The sequence below is a fragment of the Taudactylus pleione genome, unplaced genomic scaffold, assembly GCF_031769625.1.
Source record: "Taudactylus pleione unplaced genomic scaffold, aTauple2 ptg000040l, whole genome shotgun sequence".
Lineage (NCBI taxonomy): Eukaryota > Metazoa > Chordata > Amphibia > Anura > Myobatrachidae > Taudactylus > Taudactylus pleione.
In genome coordinates, this window is record NW_028284442.1 from 33,154,065 (window position 1) to 33,174,801 (window position 20,737).

A 20,737-nucleotide genomic window follows, 5' to 3' on the forward strand; every position below is an offset into this window, starting at 1 on the left:
ACCGAGCGCGGACAGCCGCGGGGAGGGGGGAGGGTTAGGTTTAGGGTTCCGGGGGGGGATTTAGGATTAGGCACCCCCTCCCTGGAGGTTAGGTTTAGGCTAGGGGGAGGGAGGGTTAGGGTTAGGCACCCCCGGGGGGAACTTAGGTTTAGGCACCCCGCCGGGGGACTTAGGTTTAGATGGCAGGGAAAGGGGGGGGTTAGGTTTAGGCACTTAGAGGGGGGATTAGGGTTAGGCACAGGGGGAGGGGGGTTAGGGTTAGGCACCCCTAAGGGAGGGTTAGGGGGTAGATTAGGTTAGATAATACTTACCTTTTGCATGATCAGGATTTCCTTCCACGTCGGGCTGGCGCTGACGGGATTTGAGATATGTATTCCTGACATCTCATCCCCAAGTGTCAGTAGTGCAGACGCAGCGCCGATTCATCCCCACCCAACCGCCGGAGGAAGCAAAAGAAGAGTGGCAGGTCAGGTCACAAGTGCCAGGGAGGGGACCGATTCTGCTAGTCTCCAGCCTTCACAGCCGGCAGCAGTGCAGGGCTGCGGAGGCTGGAGATGAGCAAAATCATTCCCAGACCGCAGATCCAGCCGGGGGGGAGCCCGTGAGAGAGGGGGGCCCAGGGGTACTCGCCCCCTGTGCCCCCCCTTAATCCGGCCCTGGGGGACATGTCAGGCGTTGCTCCATTGTCTGCACCAGGGATGTCAGCAGTGCACTCAACAGTTAGTAACAACACACAGCCAGCCAGATGCCAGGGCATGACTGTGAAAAAAAAGAAGTGCGGGGCAGTGGTAGCTGTGGCATCTTGAGATTTGCAGCGACAATAAACATATATAATATTGTCCTAAGTGGCCTCAACGGCGCCCCCCAGGTCCCAATACCCTAGGCAGCTGCCTTAAGCTGCCTAATGGAAGCACCAACCCTGACTGTACTAAAGAAATGGGAGGACTTGCAGCTGTCTGCAATGGAGTTAGATAATCACACTTTACTTTTTTTTTTTTTTTTTTTAAATAATGCTGGACTTGTATTGGTCAACACTGAACAATTATAACTACATAGTTATAATCTGAAAATCTTTAAAGTTGTGGGTGGTGGCATCAGCTGTCTTTTCTGATATGGGGGGGATAATATTCTTAAACTTAACAGCATTTATAAGGCATGCCATGCTTTAACAGCTGAAACGATCTGGTGTGTTATGAAGAGCAAATGTTTGAAGTTACAGTGCGGGTGCGTTTGATCACTATAGAACTCAGAAAACCACAACATTTTAAAAGGCCTGTGTTACATAGCCCTTACTTTTATACAGAGCTGCAGTGGGATTTGGCATTAACATTTACCAATTTAGATTAAGTAGATATTTAATCTGTCAAGTCAAAGTAAAATTAATGCTAGCTACTGTACATATAGTATGCTCTGATATTATAGCAATTAATTTCATGTATTGGCTCTGCTATCATAACATGTCGTCCTAAAACAAATCAGGCACCTCATAATGGGGGGATGTATCAAAACTTCTAAAGAGCACAGGTGGAGAAGTTGCCCATATCAAATAATTAGCTTCTAGGTAACATTTTATGGAAAGTACATGATAAGATAGCTAGAAGCTGATTGGTTGCACTTGCTATGGGAAACTTCTCCATTTGTCCTCTTTAGAATGTTTGATACTCTCCCTTGAATGGGTTGGTTTCATCCAATTCTTATCAGTGTTCATTAAGACTTATTACATGGAGTTGAATGGACTCTGCTAATGTTTCTTTGTGTTAAGGTCAATGGGCAGGAAACAGGAGCAGTTTAAGAGAGGAGGGGGCTCTATGTGGGCCCCCTTCTCTCTGTGGCGCAGTAGACTTTGGCATTGTCTACTGCGCATGCACAGGTCTACAGTAACATGGCTTCCACGCCATGGTTCAGGAAACTTCTTAACGATACTGCCTTTGAACCTCTATACACCCCTGCCTATACCTTCCGATATCCTGCCTATAAACCTCTAAGGATGACGCTATTTTGCGTATGCAGTTATACAGTAAATAAAGACTCCAGACCTAGAACCTGTGGTTCCAAAGCACAAAGTATTATTCAAGTAAAAGCACAGTCAGTTACACGCTATTTATAAGTACAATTTAGCGCAAAGGAATTATACAGACCCAAGTACAGTTATACATACGCAGTGCTCTGGACCAGATGTAGGCATCAGCAAGAAACCCCTCGTCAATCAGCATTCAGCACGAAGACTAGAAACCCAGGGTCAGAGCACACATATTTATACCCCCCAGAAATAGACAACACAATAGAGAAGTTTGTTGCTAATACCATTGGTCCTAAAGGAGAGGGCATATGTTACAAGGCATCTAACAGGTTGGTTCAAATAGACACAGTCCAACCTCTAACAACTGGTGGTCTCTGGTTTCCCGCCTCATGCAAATCCTAACAGTTGGTCATATAATGTACATTTTGTTGCTTGAAGTCTCTGCGGTCCATAAGTTGAGAATGCATGTTGCGATCTCTACATCGATGTTACCGGAATACTGTTGAGAGAGTAAGCATCAGTATAATACCAAACATGGCCTATTTATCATGTATAAAACCTTAGTTACAAAATAATCTTTATTTCATAGCAATTATAGTAAATGTGCATACTTGAATCTTATACCTTAAAGCTTATAGAACCTTATATGTGAATATGTAATGTGTAAGTATGTGGGGTTTGATGTAAAGACGCTAGTTAACTTGGGGCAGATGCGTGTGCATGAAGCTAATATTCAGCATTTTCATACAGGATCTTATGTATTCGCTAATATGCGACTAGTTAACTACGCAATTGTACGTATTAATGTGTGTATGAGAAATGGTGTAAGATGCAATCGCATGATGCTAATAGTAATATCGCCACATGCACTAAAGTGTGAGTTTATCTAAAATGGCGCTTGGGCAGCCATTCGCAAAATGGCGTCTTGCGATTTCATTTCCAAGATGGCATCTTGCGGCCAGTCGCAAGATGGCGTTGCTGCGATTCAATTTTAAACTGATCTTGTCTCAGCCAATAATCCAGCTTCGACAGTCCGCCCTTTGATAGCGAACAACATGCTATAACAATTTGATTTTAAAATATAATCTTTAGGCTTACATTTACATACTATTTAGTGTTATTATGGGATGGCACAAGGTGGTTCTTAATCCATCAATAATGTGTCTCTGAGTGGGGACATAAAACTACTATTACACACACACCACGGATCTTGGAAGATTATGTGAAAGGTGTGGGGATACACCAGTCCTATAAAGGCAGTCTTGAAAGGGAAATTTGAGACTTTACATTATCTGAGGTGTTTTAAAAAAAAAAATAACAATTCAATAATACATTCTATGCAGGTCTAAATATAATACATTAAATGATGGTATTTCCTAGTTCAGGGTTGTAATGCAGTTCTGTATTTACCTCAGTATTCATACTGACCACCATCATAATTTCGTTCTTTCGTTTTACTCTATTTTTACATTTTCCACACCAACACAATAGGAACACACCGGACACATAGGCCAATTACTATGATGACAATCAGTATAAGGATCAAGAATTTGCCTATGCTGGCGATCACTTCCTGACCCATTCCCCTAGACCTGAGAACCATTCACTGGGTTCAGCCATGAAACCCATCCTTCTATCTTCTCCCCTACTTCAGCCACTGAAGAATTATGGTTCTTACGAAATTCCCATTTTAGCTGCAGAATTTCATCCATCTTCCAGTCTATCACTTCCTTAGGGTCGCTGGTATCATTGGTGACATAGGTGCAACATTTTACTCCAAATTGGGTGGCCAACGTTACGCAATACCCTCCAGTAACAGCAGTTAAATAATTTAACACTAGCCTGTGTTGCCCCAGTGCTTTCTAGTACACTTGCAATTCTCTCCCTGTATACCTGAATGTGTCATCGTACATCTCGGTGATATTATCTATTAATTTAGCAAGTTCCTGGATATATCTAAAATTTAATGTACCCCGAGCGATCCTGGTGGGATCCAGTGCTACTAAAACTTGAAAGCCAGTTGTCTCACTAATTAACTGAGTGGCTTTATGAACGTCACCAGGTATCATATTTCATTTGCCTCTGTGTTCATATTGCGTGTGAAGATATGGTGATGGTCTGTTTTTATGTATACCAAGCATTTCAACATGTGTGAGGGTCATAACTTCTGGGACTACTCTTCCCAGGTAACACAAACCTTCGGAACTCGGGGAGAGCCACTTATACGCTTTTCTTCCACATGTAAAATATACATTATCAGGGAGAACATAAGGAATGGTATGCATCATTATCATTAAGCACATTTCCCTTGCAAACAATCCTGTTTCTGGGTCTTCCATCTGGTACATGCAAGTCTCTGGCTGTATTATTTTAGCACAATAACCATCTGGCACCTTACCAATAATTTCTTTGGTGGAACTCAATGCATACCGGTACCTAAAATGTCTCCCAATAGATTTAATTGAGCGTAACAGATCATGGTTTATGGACTCATTATCAGGCCTTTGTGAGAAGGTCATCATCTGATTATTCCCTGTCACTTCCCAACTCCCGGGTTTATTAGGGTTGGTTATGTTTAAACACAAAAGTGATCTATCTACTTGGAATTGATAGAGTTTGAAATGAGGTGGTTTGGATGAGAGGAATTTTCCATCCAATGTCTTCCCTTTCTGTAATTTTAAAATTTCCGTGATATTCAGCGGAAATGACGCCAACCCTACATTATGCTGTCCCTGTGACACATGTGAACACAGCCAGCAATCAGTTTGATTTAACACTTTGCCTACCATGCTATGATAATCCTCTAAAGGATACCCACCCCAGTACGGGTTATATTTAAGCTGGCACCGTTGGATACAATTCTCATCAACTAGGAACCCACAAAGCTCACAAATACAGGAATCTTCAGACATAAACCTCCACACCGTCCCCGAGTATCTGGAATAACAGCTCTCTTAACAATAACAGTACTAAGATTGGTCAGACACTCCCCTGATTGGCATTGCACTCCTTCTGACTCCACTCCATCAGCACTGCCATCAACTCCCCTCTCCACAATCGGTCCCCCTTCACAGAAATCGGAACCGACCAGGATGGTGAACACTCTAAAAGAGAACTTGAAAATGAACACAGCAGGCCCGTCCATTGCCACAACAAGACCTGCAGATTTCTTTTAGTTCAGGTATCTCACTACGACCTTTTCAATCCTCCCGGAACAAGCTCACGAGCGACAGGTCCACGCTATCAGCCTTGTCTCCGACTCGTTTCTCCACCGGTTGGTTGACCTTTTCGCAGTGAGTGGAATGGACCCAGTTTTCTCTCACAGCCACCTTCAAAGATGTAGTACTTGTCAGCAGCACCTGGTACGGACCTTCCCACCGATCAGTCAAACAACCTGAATGCAAGAAATTTCTGATCATAACATATTCTCCTGGTTCAACATCATGACAGTTAGTTTCAGGCATATCATTGAACAATTTCAGTTTCTGCTGCTGTTGTTTTAACTGCTTACTCATTGATATAAGATACTTTACAGTTACCTCGTTGTTACCCTTCAAGTCTTCCTGTGGACTTATAATCAAATGAGGTTGTCTACGGAACAGTATTTCAAATGGGGACAGGTTTAGAGGGGGTCTAGGAGTGGTCCTTATACTATGTAGGACCAAAGGTAACACTTCTGGCCATCCTAGTCCAGTCTCTGCCATGATTTTACTCAACTTATTTTTAATAGTACCGTTCATCCTCTCTACCTTGGCACTGGCTTGCGGTCGGTAGGGGGTGTGAAGTCGATTATTAATACCCATCAGCTTACACATATTGTGAAAAACATCACCTGTGAAATGAGTAACCCTGTCACTCTCAATGATTTTAGGGATACCGTACCTGCATAGAAATTCCTGAACTATTTTCTTGGCAGTAAACGCAGCAGTATTAGTGGCCGCTGGGTAGGCCTCAACCCAATTAGAAAATACATCAGTGCACACTAATACATACTTGAGATTCCTGCAGGGTGGTAATTGGATGAAATCAATTTGTATCACCTGGAAAGGTCCATCAGTCGGTGGAATGTGGGATGGTTCGGTAGGGATCGCTTACGTTCTTCCTCAAGCAGGTCAGACAGGACATTGCTATCTTTTCTACTTCTGAAGAAAAACCTGGTGTGCACCAGTATGCTCTCACCAACTTGCACATACCTTGCTTTCCCAGATGAGTCAGACCGTGTGCTGCCTCAGCCAGGCTGGGGTAATATGCCTTGGGGGCTACTGGCTTACCTTGTCCGTCCCTCCAGAGCCCGGAGGACTCTTGCCCACATCCCTTGGACTTCCACAAGGACTTTTTCTGAACTTAACACAAATTTTGCATCGCAATTAATTTCAGCATATCAATTGTTTGGAAAGACATAATTTTTTCAGTGGGAGAAAACATTTTTAACCCTGCTGCAACTCGTCTCCTTCCACCCTTTGTACATCATGTTGTACATATGGTAAATACCTTGCTGGATTCAGCATGCTGCAACGTTTAACAGTGATGTTTGCAGGTGTGATTAGAGCTAGTTCCCATTTGGTAAACCTAGCCGAAGAGACGTGTCTGGTTTGAGCAGAGTTCATCAGAGCAGATACAGCGTGGGGAGTGTATACAATCAAATCATGACCCAATACTACGTCCTCACTTTTACTCACCAATAGAGCGGTAGCTGCTACACTTCTCAAACAGGTGGGGAGTGATCTCGCCACAGTGTCCAATTGGGCACTGTAGTATGCTACGGGCCTACTGGCATCACCTGTAGCACAACCATCGGCTTCCATACAATACAAATCAAAAGGTTTTTCATAATCAGGTATTCCCAATGCAGGTGCTTTTGTCAGACTATCCTTAAGATTAAGGAAAGCCTGCTCTGATTCCTCTGTGTGTATGACACGATCGGGCTTTGAGGAAGAGATTAAGTCCTGTAAAGGCAAGGCCAAAATAGAAAAACCTGGGATCCACATTCTACAGTATCCACACATTCCCAAGAAGGTACGAATTTGCTGTTGATTCTGCGGCAGTATCATGTTCTGTATGGCCTGGATTCTATCATTTGTGAGATGTCGTAACCCCTGAGTTAGGCAGTGTCCCAAATATTTTACTCTGGATTGGCACGGCTGTAGTTTGTCCTTAGCCACCTTGTGTCCTGTATGCGAGAGATGAAGCAACAAAAGTTTAATATCATTCAAACATGACATAAACGAATCAGAACACAGCAATAAATCATCCACATATTGAATTAGAACAGATCCATTGGCAGGTTGAAAAGATTGTAAACAGTCGTGCAATGCCTGGGAAAAGATACTGGGGCTGTCTATGAAACCTTGGGGCAACCGTGTCCATGTATATTGCACACCTCTGTATGTAAATGCGAATAGATACTGACAGGGTGGAGAGGCACAGAGAAGAAAGCAGAACAGAGGTCAATGACAGTGAAATGGGTTGCATTTGGTGGGATCTGCATCAGGATGACAGCTGGATTTGGCACTACGGGGAATTGGCTCTCTACGACCTTATTAACACCTCTAAGGTCTTGTACCAGCCTATAACCCCTCCCACCACTCTTTTACACCGGAAAGATGGGACTGTTGGCTACACTAGCTGTACAGACTAAAATTCCCTGTTGCAATAGTCGCTCAATTATTGGAAAAACTCCTAATTCTACCTCCTGTTTTAGTGGGTACTGGAGAAATTTTGGAGCTTGCCTACCGCTTTTTAAATTTACCATTACGGGGCTTACGTTTGCCATTAATCCAATGTCCTGTCCATCCTTAGTCCAAATGGAATATGGAATTTGGGACAACATTTGATCTACCTGGGACGGATTTTCATTTAAACTGGTAGAGTGATACATTATCCTTTGGGGAGTGTCCAACATATCCCGCACCTCGTGCGCAACTCTCTCAGGGATATCTAAAAATACACTATCAGGGGTGCAATATATAACACATCCCATCTTACATAATAAGTCTCTGCCCAGCAGGTTAGTAGAAACCGCAGCAGCCAGAAGGAAAGAATGCTTGGTATGCAACGGCCCAATAGTAACCTCTGTGGACTTTGTTAAAGGATAATGTTCCACTTTACCTGTTACACCCATTGTTGGTACTGTCTCATTGGTCACCTGTAAATTAATGGGAGATTTTATCACTGACCTGGTCGCCCCTGTGTCTACAAGAAAAGGATATTCAGTACCAGCTACATCAACCATCATGACCGGTTCTTCCCTAGTACTTCCCGTTAACCTGACTATCTGTAGACTACAGGTATGACCTGACCCCTAGCGTTGGCTACCATTCTCCAATAAAGCATTAACGGCCACATTTGGAGCTGGTGCCTGCTGGACATTTGCTGTTCTCTGTGCATATCCCTTATGGGGATATCCAGGTACTCTCTGGTTTGGGGGTCCTACCCTTTTTACTCTGCAGTTTTTAATTAAATGTCCTGGCTGGTTACAATTAAAACATATTCGTGGATCGGATGAAGACTTGTTGTGAGGTTTGAGCAGGGGGAAAAGGTGGTGGATATGCGTAGGGATATGGAGGATAAGGGTATTTTGGGGTATATAAAGTTTGTGAGTAGTGTGGGACCTGTGATTGTGTAGGGTTAGTAGAATACAGCTGTGTTTGCTGTTGTGTGGGATTAGTGAGGGCATATAACTGTTCAGGTGTAGGTGTGTGTGTAGATGCAAGTGTGTCTGTTGGCTGTGATGTTACCATCATTCCTTCCAGAGCTTGAATACTGACAGCCATTAGTTTTTCGATCTGGGTCTCTCTCTTATTTGAGATGTTCTTATCATGTTCTATGGCAAATTCTATGAGTGTATCTATTGTGACTCCCCTCCAGCCAGGTTCTGAGGTCTGAACCTGAGTCTTTAAGTTTTCCTTAAGACCGTCCATGAGTACCGTGACTATCATTCCCCTGTGGTGAGTGCTATCTTTAATATCTTCTATCCCAGTGTACTGGGTGATAGCCTGCAGAGCCCGGTCGCAATACTCTTCTGCAGATTCACTCTCCTTTTGCTTTATGGTGAAAATTTTGTTCCAGTTAACTACTACCGGAAAATATATACCCAATTGAGTTACAATGCGGGAAATGTTATCTTGGTTTACTTGGTCTGTTAAGGGAACGTCACCATCCAATACACAATCCGTGATAAATTTTGTCACGGCGGTATTGCGTGGTAGACAGGCCCTTAACACCACACGCCAATCTTTATTAGTTGGCTCATGAGAACTACCCAAATTTCTAAAAAATCTTTGACATTTAGCTAGTTCCTTTTTGGGATCGGGGAAATCATTTATGATGGAATTTAGTTCTGCTCTTGTCCAAGGACAATGCATTACCACTTCCCTCGTGGGCACTACACCGTTCGCATCTGCATTTCCATTCGGAACAGTTATTGTCCGAATGGGATGCAGACCGGTAGTGCTGCTACCTTTGACCTTGTTACCTTGCTGGGGGTTTAATCTGTTGCTGCTACGTATGGTATTAACAACTTCCTCTACGGGTGCAGAGTGTGTTAGCACTTCCCTTGCTGTTACCGATGGAGATGGCGGCACCACTCGTGATTGTCGTGGCGTAGCATCTATCATTTGTACAGCATGGGAAATGGCAGACATTACAATAAGCTCATCATCCACATCATGAACATTTTCTTTATAGTTGCTTAAGAGAGGGTACAAATTGCTTGTTACATTTTTATGGGTATTTTTGATAACTGTACTTGCACCTCCATCCACATAAGGTGGGGGTGTTGTGCGTGAACTGCTGGCAATACCTTCCGCAACGCTACCTTGCTGCATGTTTGCACCATTTTGCGGCTCGCCCGCATTGCAATTCAGCGTCGCGGATGTATTCTCTGGCAATGCGCTCGCCGCAACTTTAAACATTCATAATATTTGACCTTTTTCTCTCGGGAGCGCATCAGACTGATGTGATCCCGGACATTATCTAATACATCTTTATCAAAACTACCAATTCTGGGAAACGGTCTAACACTCTTCATCATCATTTTAAACCATACATCACAATACCTTATTGCATAAGTACCGTACTTAGTATGCATAATACGACGGGCCAATCCAAGCGGCGCTTCCATTAGCAGTACATCATTGTCTAACATCTCTATTGTTTGCGTGGCTCCCATTCTGAGACAACTCCTACGTTTTTCAATAAAGATTTAAACTGGTGAAAGACAGTCAAGATACGTTCACTTACCTGCGAATGTCTTGGAAAAAAGGCGTATTCGCAAACCTTATGGAGGACCTCTAGACGCTTCCACTCACCTACGGAAGTAAAGGCCGCTTCCTCTCAGCAATCCCTTTTTTGACTACTTCTCAACTGCTAGGGGGCAGCAAAGTACCCTTTGTGTTCCAGTTGATTTCGTCCACTCTCCCACCAGCTCACAATCACAATCTAGCCAAGATTATGTGGTTCAATTATAGTGTTCAAATAAGCCTAACAGATCACACACATTGATTACTGAACGCTATACTCACGCTGGGGGCTGAACCCTAACAAAAATAGCAAACCATACACCTGCTTTGTGTAAAGTAAACGGTAAGCTGCTACCGAGTCACTAGGCCAACTCCTGCGCCTAGCACTTAAGGGTCCTACGATACCCTTAACATTTAGGTCCCGTGTTACACCCTAAACAAACACTCACAATTACACACCTTTTTCCTGCGCAGAAAAATACACGTTAACCCAGATATTTAGCAACAATTGATAATGTAAACTCAATGGCTTTGTTTAAACATGTGGCAGCACAATCGGAAGTACATATACGCTTTTGTGCGACCAGTCGCATACACAATAATGCGACTACCACACAACCGTATGACAACCTTTAGCTGCGTACACAAAAGTGCGTCTTTACTGTGCGCAAAACTGCGACTCAGCCGCGTGTTCAATACTGCGGCACCCCTTTAAATGTTAGGTTCTATCAACAAAGGAAAACAAACTTTTTCCTCTCTTGTCCCTGGATTATAGTCAGCGTCCCTGGCTCACACGAAAACGGGTAGCGATATCTCAGCACTGAGCGGTTGCAGGTAAACCCTGCATGTGGCCACTCCACCCTTTGGTGAGATATCGATAACCGTATGTGCCGTGTGAGTGGGTAAGTGACTTCACTACGAGCCCCCAACTAACGATACTGCCTTTGAACCTCTATACACCCCTGCCTATACCTTCTGATATCCTGCCTATAAACCTCTATGGATGACGCTATTTTGCGTACGCAGTTATACAGTATATAAAGACTCCAGACCTAGAACCTGTGGTTCCAAAGCACAAAGTATTATTCAAGTAAAAGTACAGTCAGTTACACGCTATTTATAAGTACAATTTAGTGCAAAGGAATTATACAGACCCAAGTACAGTTATACATATGCAGCGCTCTGGACCAGATGTAGGCATCAGCGAGAAACCCCTCGTCAATCAGCATTCAGCACGAAGACTAGAAACCCAGGGTCAGAGCACAAATATTTATACCCCCCAGAAATAGACAACACAATAGAGAAGTTTGTTGCTAATACCATTGGTCCTAAAGGAGAGGGCATATGTTACAAGGCATCTAATAGGTTGGTTCAAATAGACACAGTCCAGCCTCTAACAACTGGTGGTCTCTGGTTTCCCGCCTCATGCAAATCCTAACAGTTGGTCATATAATGTACATTTTGTTGCTTGAAGTATTTGCGGCCATAAGTTGAGAATGCATGTTGTGATCTCTACATCGATGTTACCGGAATACTGTTGAGAGAGTACGCATCAGTACAATACCAAACATGGCCTATTTATCACATATAAAACCTTAGTTACAAAATAATCTTTATTTCATAGCAATTATAGTAAATGTGCATACTTGAATCTTATACCTTAAAGATTATGGAACCTTGTATGTGAATATGTAATGTGTGAGTATCTGGGGTTTGATGTAAAGACGCTAACATTAATGTTAACTTGGGGCAGATGCGTGTGCATGAAGCTAATATTCGGCGTTTTCATACAGGATCTTATGTATTCGCTAATATGCGACTAGTTAACTGCGCAATTGTGCGTATTAATGTGTGTATGAAAAATGGTGTAAGATGCAATCGCATGATGCTAATAGTAATATCGCCACATGTACTAAAGTGTGAGTTTATCTAAAATGGCGCTTGGGCGGCCATTCGCAAAATGGCATCTTGCGATTTCATTTCCAAGATGGCGTCTTGCGGTCAGTCGTAAGATGGCGTCGCTGCGATTCAATTTTAAACTGATCTTGTCTCAGCCAATAATCCAGCTTCGACATCTACTGCGCAAATCTATGGGCAAATGGCAGCCACAACATTTTGCCGTTGATTTGTGCTGCAGCGCTGATGCAGGACTCCAGAGAGGTAAGTATTAAACATGGGTACAAAGTGTACAGTGTAGGTCCCCTTGGACCCAGGGGCCCTGTGCACCGCACCCTGTACCCATTATAAATACACCAATGCCAGGAAAGGTCCATATAAGGCCAGCTCTAAATTGGTTTATCCAGGGCACTGATTGTTATGCCACAAAAACACAATGAGTAACACTAATTCTTTGTTCAGACTATAAAGTTTATTTACTCATTTTTATGTATAAAATTTATTACTTTTTCATTCAATTAAATTCTAAAAAGAGGATCTAATAAACTCTACAAACATGTTATAATATAAGCAGAACAAAAGCAAAACAACATATCTCTCTCTCTAGTGAATACACTTAAAATTAAATATTTCTATAACTAGCTTCTTTACTAAAAAAAAGTAGTTTATAACCTATATATATATATATATATATATATATATATATATATATATATATATATATATATATATATACAGTCGGGTCCATAAATATTGGGACATTGACAGAATTTTCATATTTTGGCCTCTATTCACCACCACAATGGCTTTGAAATGAAACAAACAAGATGTGCTTTAACTGCAGACTTTCAGATTTAATTTGAGGGTAATTACATCCAAATCAGGTGAACGGTGTAGGAATTACAACGGTTTCTATATGTGCCTCCCACTTTTTAAGGGGCCAAAAGTAATGGGACAAACTAAACAATCCTAAATCTAACTTTCACTTTTTAATACTTTGTTGCAAATCCTTTGCGGGCAATTACAGCCTGAAGTCTGGAACGCATAGACATCACCAGACGCTGGGTTTCATCCCTGGTGATGCTCTGCCAAGCCTCTACTGCAAATGTCTTCAGTTCCTGCTTGTTCTTGGGGCATTTTCCCTTCAGTTTTGTCTTCATCAAGTGAAATGCATGCTCAGTCGGATTCAGGTCAGGGGATTGACTTGGCCATTGCATAACATTCCACTTTTTAGCCTTAAAAACCTCTTTGGTTGCTTTTGCAGTATGCTTCGGGTCATTGTCCATCTGCACTGTGAAGTGCCGTCCAATGAGTTCTGAAGCATTTGACTGAATATGAGCATATAATATTGCCCGAAACACTTCAGAATTAATTCTGCTGCTTTTGTCAGCAGTCACATCATCAATAAATGCAAGGGAACCAGTTCCATTGGCAGCCATACATGCCCACGCCATGACACTACCACCACCATGCTTCACTGATGAGGTGGTATGTTTTGGATCATGAGCAGTTCCTTTCCTTCTCTTCTCTTCCCATCACTCTGGTACAAGTTGATCTTTGTCTCATCTGTCCATAGGATGTTGTTCCAGAACTGTAATGGCTTTTTTAGATGTTGTTTGGCAAACTCTAATCTGGTCTTCCTGTTTTTGTGGCTCACCAATGGTTTGCATCTTGTGGTGAACCCTCTATATTCACTCTTGTGAAGTCTTCTCTTCATTGTTGACTTTGACACAAATACATCTACCTCTTGGAGAGTGTTCTTGATTTGGCCAACTGTCGTAAAGGGGTTTTTCTTCACCAGAGAAATAATTATTTTGTCATCCACCACAGTTGTTTTCCATGGTCTTCTGGGTCTTTTGGTGTTGCTGAGCTCTCCGGTGCGTTCTTTCTTTTTAAGAATGTTCCAAACAGTTGATTTGGCCACACCTAATGTTTTTGCTATCTCTCTGATGGGTTTGTTTTGATTTTTCAGCCTAATGATGGCTTGCTTCACTGATAGTGACAGCTCTTTGGATCTCATATTGAGAGTCGACAGCAACTGATTCCAAATGCAAATATCACACCTAGAATCAACTCCAGACCTTGTACCTGCTTAATTGATAATGAAATAACGAGGGAATAGCCCACACCTGTCCATGAAATAGCTTTTGAGTTGATAGTCCCATTACTTTTGGCCCCTTAAAAAGTGGGAGGCACATATTGAAACTGTTGTAATTCCTACACCGTTCACCCGATTTGGATGTAATTACCCTCAAATTAAAGTCTGCAGTTAAAGCACATCTTGTTTGTTTCATTTCAAAACCATTGTGGTGGTGAATAGAGGCCAAAATTTGAAAATTCTGTCAATGTCCCAATATTTATGGACCTGACTGTATATATATATATATATATACAGGATATGCTGGCACTATATAATTAATATGTTATTGATAATAGTAATAAATATAACATAAATATGAAATTTTGAATTCCTCATCCGGTGCACATAAAAGACTGAAAGGAGACTGATTACTTTATATATAGGATAATGAATGTAAGTTGTGGTTAAGATGGACAACTTCTGATCTATATATAAGACTGTTTTCAAAAAATTGTAACAAAAAAATATGGAATCTAAACTCCTTTGAAGCTTGTTTTTTAATTATGTGACATTAAGCTAATCTTTTTAAATGTGGGAAGTAATCATTCATTATAAATGTGATTACTTTGCAAAAATCTGATTGTTTTTTCATTTTGATTCCATAGTGTAAGCTCCAGGGTGGCAGAGATAAATGGGTGCACAAAGTTATTAACCTAGAGGTGCCCACACATTTTGCAATTTGTACGGCCACTTAGGCAGTTTTAGACCAGAACACATCTGATGGGGAGCTACTGTATCAGATGTAGAACCAGACTGATGGTAGATGTGGTTGGACAATGACTACATATGAACAAGTATGCTACAAATATGGATCTCAGACATCTGGCCATGCAAGCCTGGGTACATTTATTGCATATCTGACGGAGACTCAACCACCACAATGTAGCATCAGTGTGGCGCCATGCCTTGACTTATTTTAAAGTGCTAAAATGCACCCTGTCCTTATGGTGGCAGCACCCCACTGATCAGCAGGTCGGTGGGCCTGCTGCGCCCAGCCTCCGGCTATGCTGCTGCATCCCCCCTGCGGGCCACAGTGTCCCACGAGTAAGTAATATGGTGGATGAACAGTCCCCGACAGGTGAATAGATGACAGGTGAATAGATGCCATGCGCATGGCATCTGTTCACAGTGCGGGGAGAGCTTGGGGATAGCCCAGCATCTCCGTGAGTGCTGGGCATGACCTCTAGAGTGACGAAAAGGGGTTGTCATGAGGCCACGCCCTTCCAAGAGGCCACGTCCCTTTATAGGCGGCGTGCAGATGTGCCCTCTGTCATGATTAGCGCCCTGCCATAATTAAAACCTAGACTGAACACTTACAATATATGCCCAGTTTTAGCATTACCAGTGACAAGTAAAGCAATTTAGCAGGTGTCATTTATGGCTATGCACAAAAAAGTAAGCAGACAACTCTGCCACAATATGTGACTGTCAACTATAGAGAAAATAGAGATATTAAATTAAAATATTAATATTCTTTACAATTATTAATGCAATGCAGAAATTCTCTCCAGCTGTTACCATATGGCTAACAACCTATAACTCTGTCTATTTAAAGAAAGCTAAGCAGCGTGGTGCAGTAGTTGTAAGAGAGCCTTGGATCGAGGAAGATAAAGGCGGCAGGGTGAAATTTGCCGTTCTACAAACTGTAAGTTGTGACTCTCACTTGAGGGATGATTGAATTATCAGTTTCTTTTCTGACACTAGAGATTATTGAAAGCTGCTATTTTGTCTCCCTTATCCCCTGGGGCTCTGTTTTGTCCAGTGATTAAACTCTCTGGCTTTGATCTGTGGCTTCTCTCTGATGAGCTAGTTCTCCATTCTGACAGTGACTGGGAGGGAACCTTAATTTCACTTCCTAGGCTATTTGCCTACAGCAAATTCTTTCTAGGAGTAATGATAGAACCACGAGACATTGCTGAATAAATATGCTACTATTTCACTTTTTTTTTCTTTATGCAGTATGGAGATACTACACATACCCTACTTGAATACCTGGGGCCATATCAAGGTGTCTTCCTGCCAGGCTTCAAAGAACCGCTGTACAGAGATCCGCTGCTGCCTTCGTTGTAAGTGAAACTGGTGATAATATTTACAGACATATTCAAATTAGCACAGGAATTATTGAGACAAAATTGTTTTAGGAAAGAAAAAAAACAGAATAAGGAGGAATTTATTTGTAAGTAACGTGCGTGGAGTGGTCAAGCGAAGATGCACTGTGACCAATATCTTCCCTTAGTTTTCCTTATATACCATAGAGGTGCACAGCAAAATGAGCAAATAATTCCCATTAAAAAGCAGTCGGACATTGTGGTGATGGTCAGTGGCACATTGCTCAGAATTGAATTCCCCCTGAGGATTTAGAACAGTTTATGTTCATATGTGTACATATGTAAATAAATATATATACATATATATATATATATATATACAGTGTATATATATATATATATATATATATATATAAATATGTATATATATATATATATATATATATAAATATGTATATATATATATATATACACATATATATATATATATATATTGTCTCTTTGCGGCGGCACTCAGAAAAAGTTGACACGGAGGCAGGGTAGGTCACCAACGTTTCGATGCCTCTCTTTATTGCATCGTCATCAGGGACCTACCCTGCCTCCGGGTTAACTTTCTCTGAGTGCCGCCGCAAAGAGACTGTATGTGGCCCCTTGCGAGGAGACCGACGGAGGGCACCAGTATTTAATATATCTGCACATGGGAGTGCCATCCACAAAGTTTTGTGTATATATATATATATATATATATATATATATTTGAACAGAGTAATGAAGAAGTGGGTACATTACAGAAAAGTAAGGGTGTATTTGTATATAATAATAATAATTATATTAATAATCATAATAATAATGTTATTTTTATAGAACTTTTCTCCCAATAGGGTTCAAAGTGCCATACATTTGCATTTAAAACACAAAATAGAAAATAAACTTAACAGCAAAGAGAAACATTAGTGAAGGGACATTAGTGAAATGCAGGAGGAAACAGGTGAGTCTTGAGTCTGTTTGTGAAGGATTCTAGAGTGGAGGCCTCTCGAACTGTGCGGGTAAGTGAGTTCTATAGCCGCAAATCTAAAAGCTTCCATAGAGTCGAAGCCTCAAATCTCAAAGCTCCACCCTCAGGTGAATTCAGGGAGACTCTAGCCCCTGCTAATAGTCCTTTATCAGCAGATCGCAATAATCGAGCAGGGCAGTAAAGAATCATAAGCCGCTTTAAGTATCTTGGGCCATGGTTATGTATGGCATTGTGTATGTAAAGAGTACAGGTCATTAGACGAAGAAACATAAAGACTATGGGCCTTATTCAGAGCCGGTCGCAAGCGCTGAGCGCTCGCAACCGGGTCGATGTTTGCCCACTGGGCATGCGCACTTCGGAGCCGGCTCCGACGTGCGCATGCGCGAGACCCAGCTAGCAACGGGCGCTCCGTCGCTACGGGTCTCGCACCAAAGGGGGCGAGCTGTCGATGGTGATTGACAGCTCGCCCCGTTTGGGTAGCGGGCAGGGGGGGTGGCCGGCCAAACGGAGGCATTCCCGACGGAACGCTTGCCGTTTGGGGGCGGCCCCACTGGCATGTCAGTGGGGAGCTTCCTGCTCGATCGCCTCTGAATGAGGGCCTATGTCTCTGCCTTACATAAAAGGAGCTTGCAGATAAATAATATAAATTACAAATAAACAGTGCCTTAACTAGGGGTGTACGACCTGTGCCATCGCATGGGGCGCTGGACCTGTGGGCGGCACTGTCGCTGCCCTACGGCACCTGCATGTGGCTTGTAGCCAGGAGCACTACTGCAGAGGATGCTCCAGACAATGTTGTACTTCCCAGAGCCGATGGTCCCGTCCCCTAGGGTTGATGTCATGATGTCACGGGTGTAGTGGGTGGGACTAAGCAAATATATAAAATTAAAAGAAACAATGACATTAAACAATTACATAGATAATGAACCTAAATCCTGGTCATATATTTTGGTCCGGTATAATTTGTTGACAGAATGTCGACATGTTCAGAATTTCAATATTGACATGTAAACATTAAGCATATAGACACTGATGAAATGTCGACATGCTAACAATATTGACACTTGGAAGTGTGGTGATGCGGTAGTTCCGGCAGTAAGTACCTAACCTTACTGCTGCAGCTAATGCTCTGGTGGTTGTGGCTTAAGCAGGGCCGGAGCTAGGATTTTTGTCACCCATGGCAAAGCATTACTTTGGCGCCACAAGTCCAAAAAAAAAATAAAGAGGAAAGTGTGTACGGTTTCGTGACACATTAATGTCACTTACACTTTATGCCACACTATCTAATGCCCCTTATAACACATTGTGAAACACAGTAATGCCCCTTATAACATTATTCACACAGTAATGCCCCTTACACATTAGGCCACAGAAATGCCCCTTACACATTATGCCACAGTAATGCCCCTTATAAAACATTATGCCACACAGGATTGCCCATTATAACATTTAGCCACACAGTAATGCCCCTTATATCACATTATGCTACAGTAATACCCTTACACTTTATTTCGGATTCGGTATGATACACCGCCAGCCGCATGGCGCATGGTTCAAATCCCAGGAACGCCAGCCCGACATGGAAGGAAATCCAGATCGTCTAGAAGGTAAGTACTTACTAACCTAACTCTACCCCTAACCATCCTTTAGGGTGCCGAACCCTAACCTCCCCCACCTGTGCCTAACCCTAATCCCCCCTCTAAGTGCCTAAACCTAACCCCCTCTTTCCCCGCCGCCTAAACCTAAGTCCCCCGGGGGTGCCTAACCCTAACTCTCCCTCCCACTAGCCTAGACCTAACCTCCCGGGGGGGAGCCTAACCCTAAGTCCCCCCCCAGGAACCCTAAACCTCCCCCCCCCACGGCTGTCCGCACCCGGTCTCCCGGCATAGGTTAGTTAACCCTCGCCGGGATTCTGTAGTCTAGATGCCGGCGGTCGGCATTGTGACCGCCGGCATCATAAACGTATACCTTTATACCACACAGCAATACCCCTTATGACATATTATGTCACAGTAGTGCCCCTTATAACACATTATGCCACAGTAATGCCCCCGCGACTTACTTCACAATGTGTCCCTCCAGAAGCAGAGCTCAGAGTCAGGCAGGTAGGCTCAGGCTGCACTGCATGGGTGTTTGAGGGCTGCTGCTGCTTCTCTGCCCTCTCTCCCCCGCGGCCGCTCCCCGAATGTCACGGCCGGCACCGGTATTCTGGGACTCCCAACAGCCACTGCTGTACAGTAACTGTTATAGTAATGGCGACAGGCTACAGCGAGTGGACGCTGGTAGGATAACTGGGCCGCGCCACCTGAAATCTGGCCTCCATGACACTTGCCCCCCCTAGCCCCCCTCCGCCTAGTTGCGGCCCTGGCTTAAGTCAAAGTTTTGCGACATTAACCGCAACCTGTGACTAAAGTGGTTGTGTTGTGTTGGTATGTCCCTATGCCTAATCCTAACGCTAAACCTAACCATGTAACTGACAGCATATCGCAAAATATCAGCATTTCACTTGTTGACATTTGATGGCAACATTCTGAACATTTTGCAGATGTCCACATATTAGATGTCGATATTTCAACAATGTCAACATCATAACTGTCGACATTGTGACAACATGTTGACTGCATGCTTTAATTAGCATTTAAATGGATGATGATCTGAAGTTTACACAAACCCAGCAGTATCACATGATCACTCTCTTTGCAGATACCTTACCGTGAGCTTATTTGGGCAGTAGCACCTTTATCTTCTGTTTCATATCTTCCTATTTCATTTGTTTATGATATGTTATGATCTCCTCAATGTACAGCGTTCTGTAGTATGTTGTTGCATTTTACATAAAAATACCAGCAAATTCTACATTTGAAACCTTTACTCTCTTTTAATTAAACGTTCACTTTTCACAGTTGCTCAAAATGAGCTCTTTTTATAATGTACTGAGCAGTATTGGTGACGTGATGAATTGGCTCATTGGAAATGTTTCTTGATTTTAAAATCCTAGGATGTACAGAATGGAGACTGACAATAAGGTATCTCAAACAAATATGCAAATAAGTATATTTCTTCAAATATAATTATAAAAACATTCCTGCTGAACATTGTCAATAATAATTCATTATTTCTATAGTGCCATACTCATATCCATTGTGTCAGAACACAAGTAACTCCAAAAGGATATGCACTGTCTATGAAGTGGCAATGCTAACCACTGTGCCACCATACTGTATCTAGTTAACTTTACTAATAAAAATATTACTACTTTCCTTACCACAGGCCGTCAGGTTGCCTTAGCTTCATTGATCACATTGTTGGAAACCAACCCGATGATGAGATGGTGCCTGTAGTGGATTGGTAAGCAAGTGTTAATTCCAATAACATATC

The 20,737-nt window shown here is 42.6% G+C and overlaps 1 protein-coding gene across 1 annotated transcript in view; it reads left to right on the forward strand.

Moving 5' to 3' along the window:
* Nucleotides 1-20,737, forward strand: part of LOC148538512 (4-hydroxyphenylpyruvate dioxygenase) — a 91,684-nt gene that overhangs the window by 48,797 nt on the left and 22,150 nt on the right. The window contains exons 4-6 of the mRNA XM_088454239.1: nt 15,852-15,941; nt 16,256-16,362; nt 20,630-20,707. Coding sequence (XP_088310365.1) covers nt 15,852-15,941; nt 16,256-16,362; nt 20,630-20,707 — 275 coding nt within the window. The remainder of the gene's footprint in view (nt 1-15,851; nt 15,942-16,255; nt 16,363-20,629; nt 20,708-20,737) is intronic.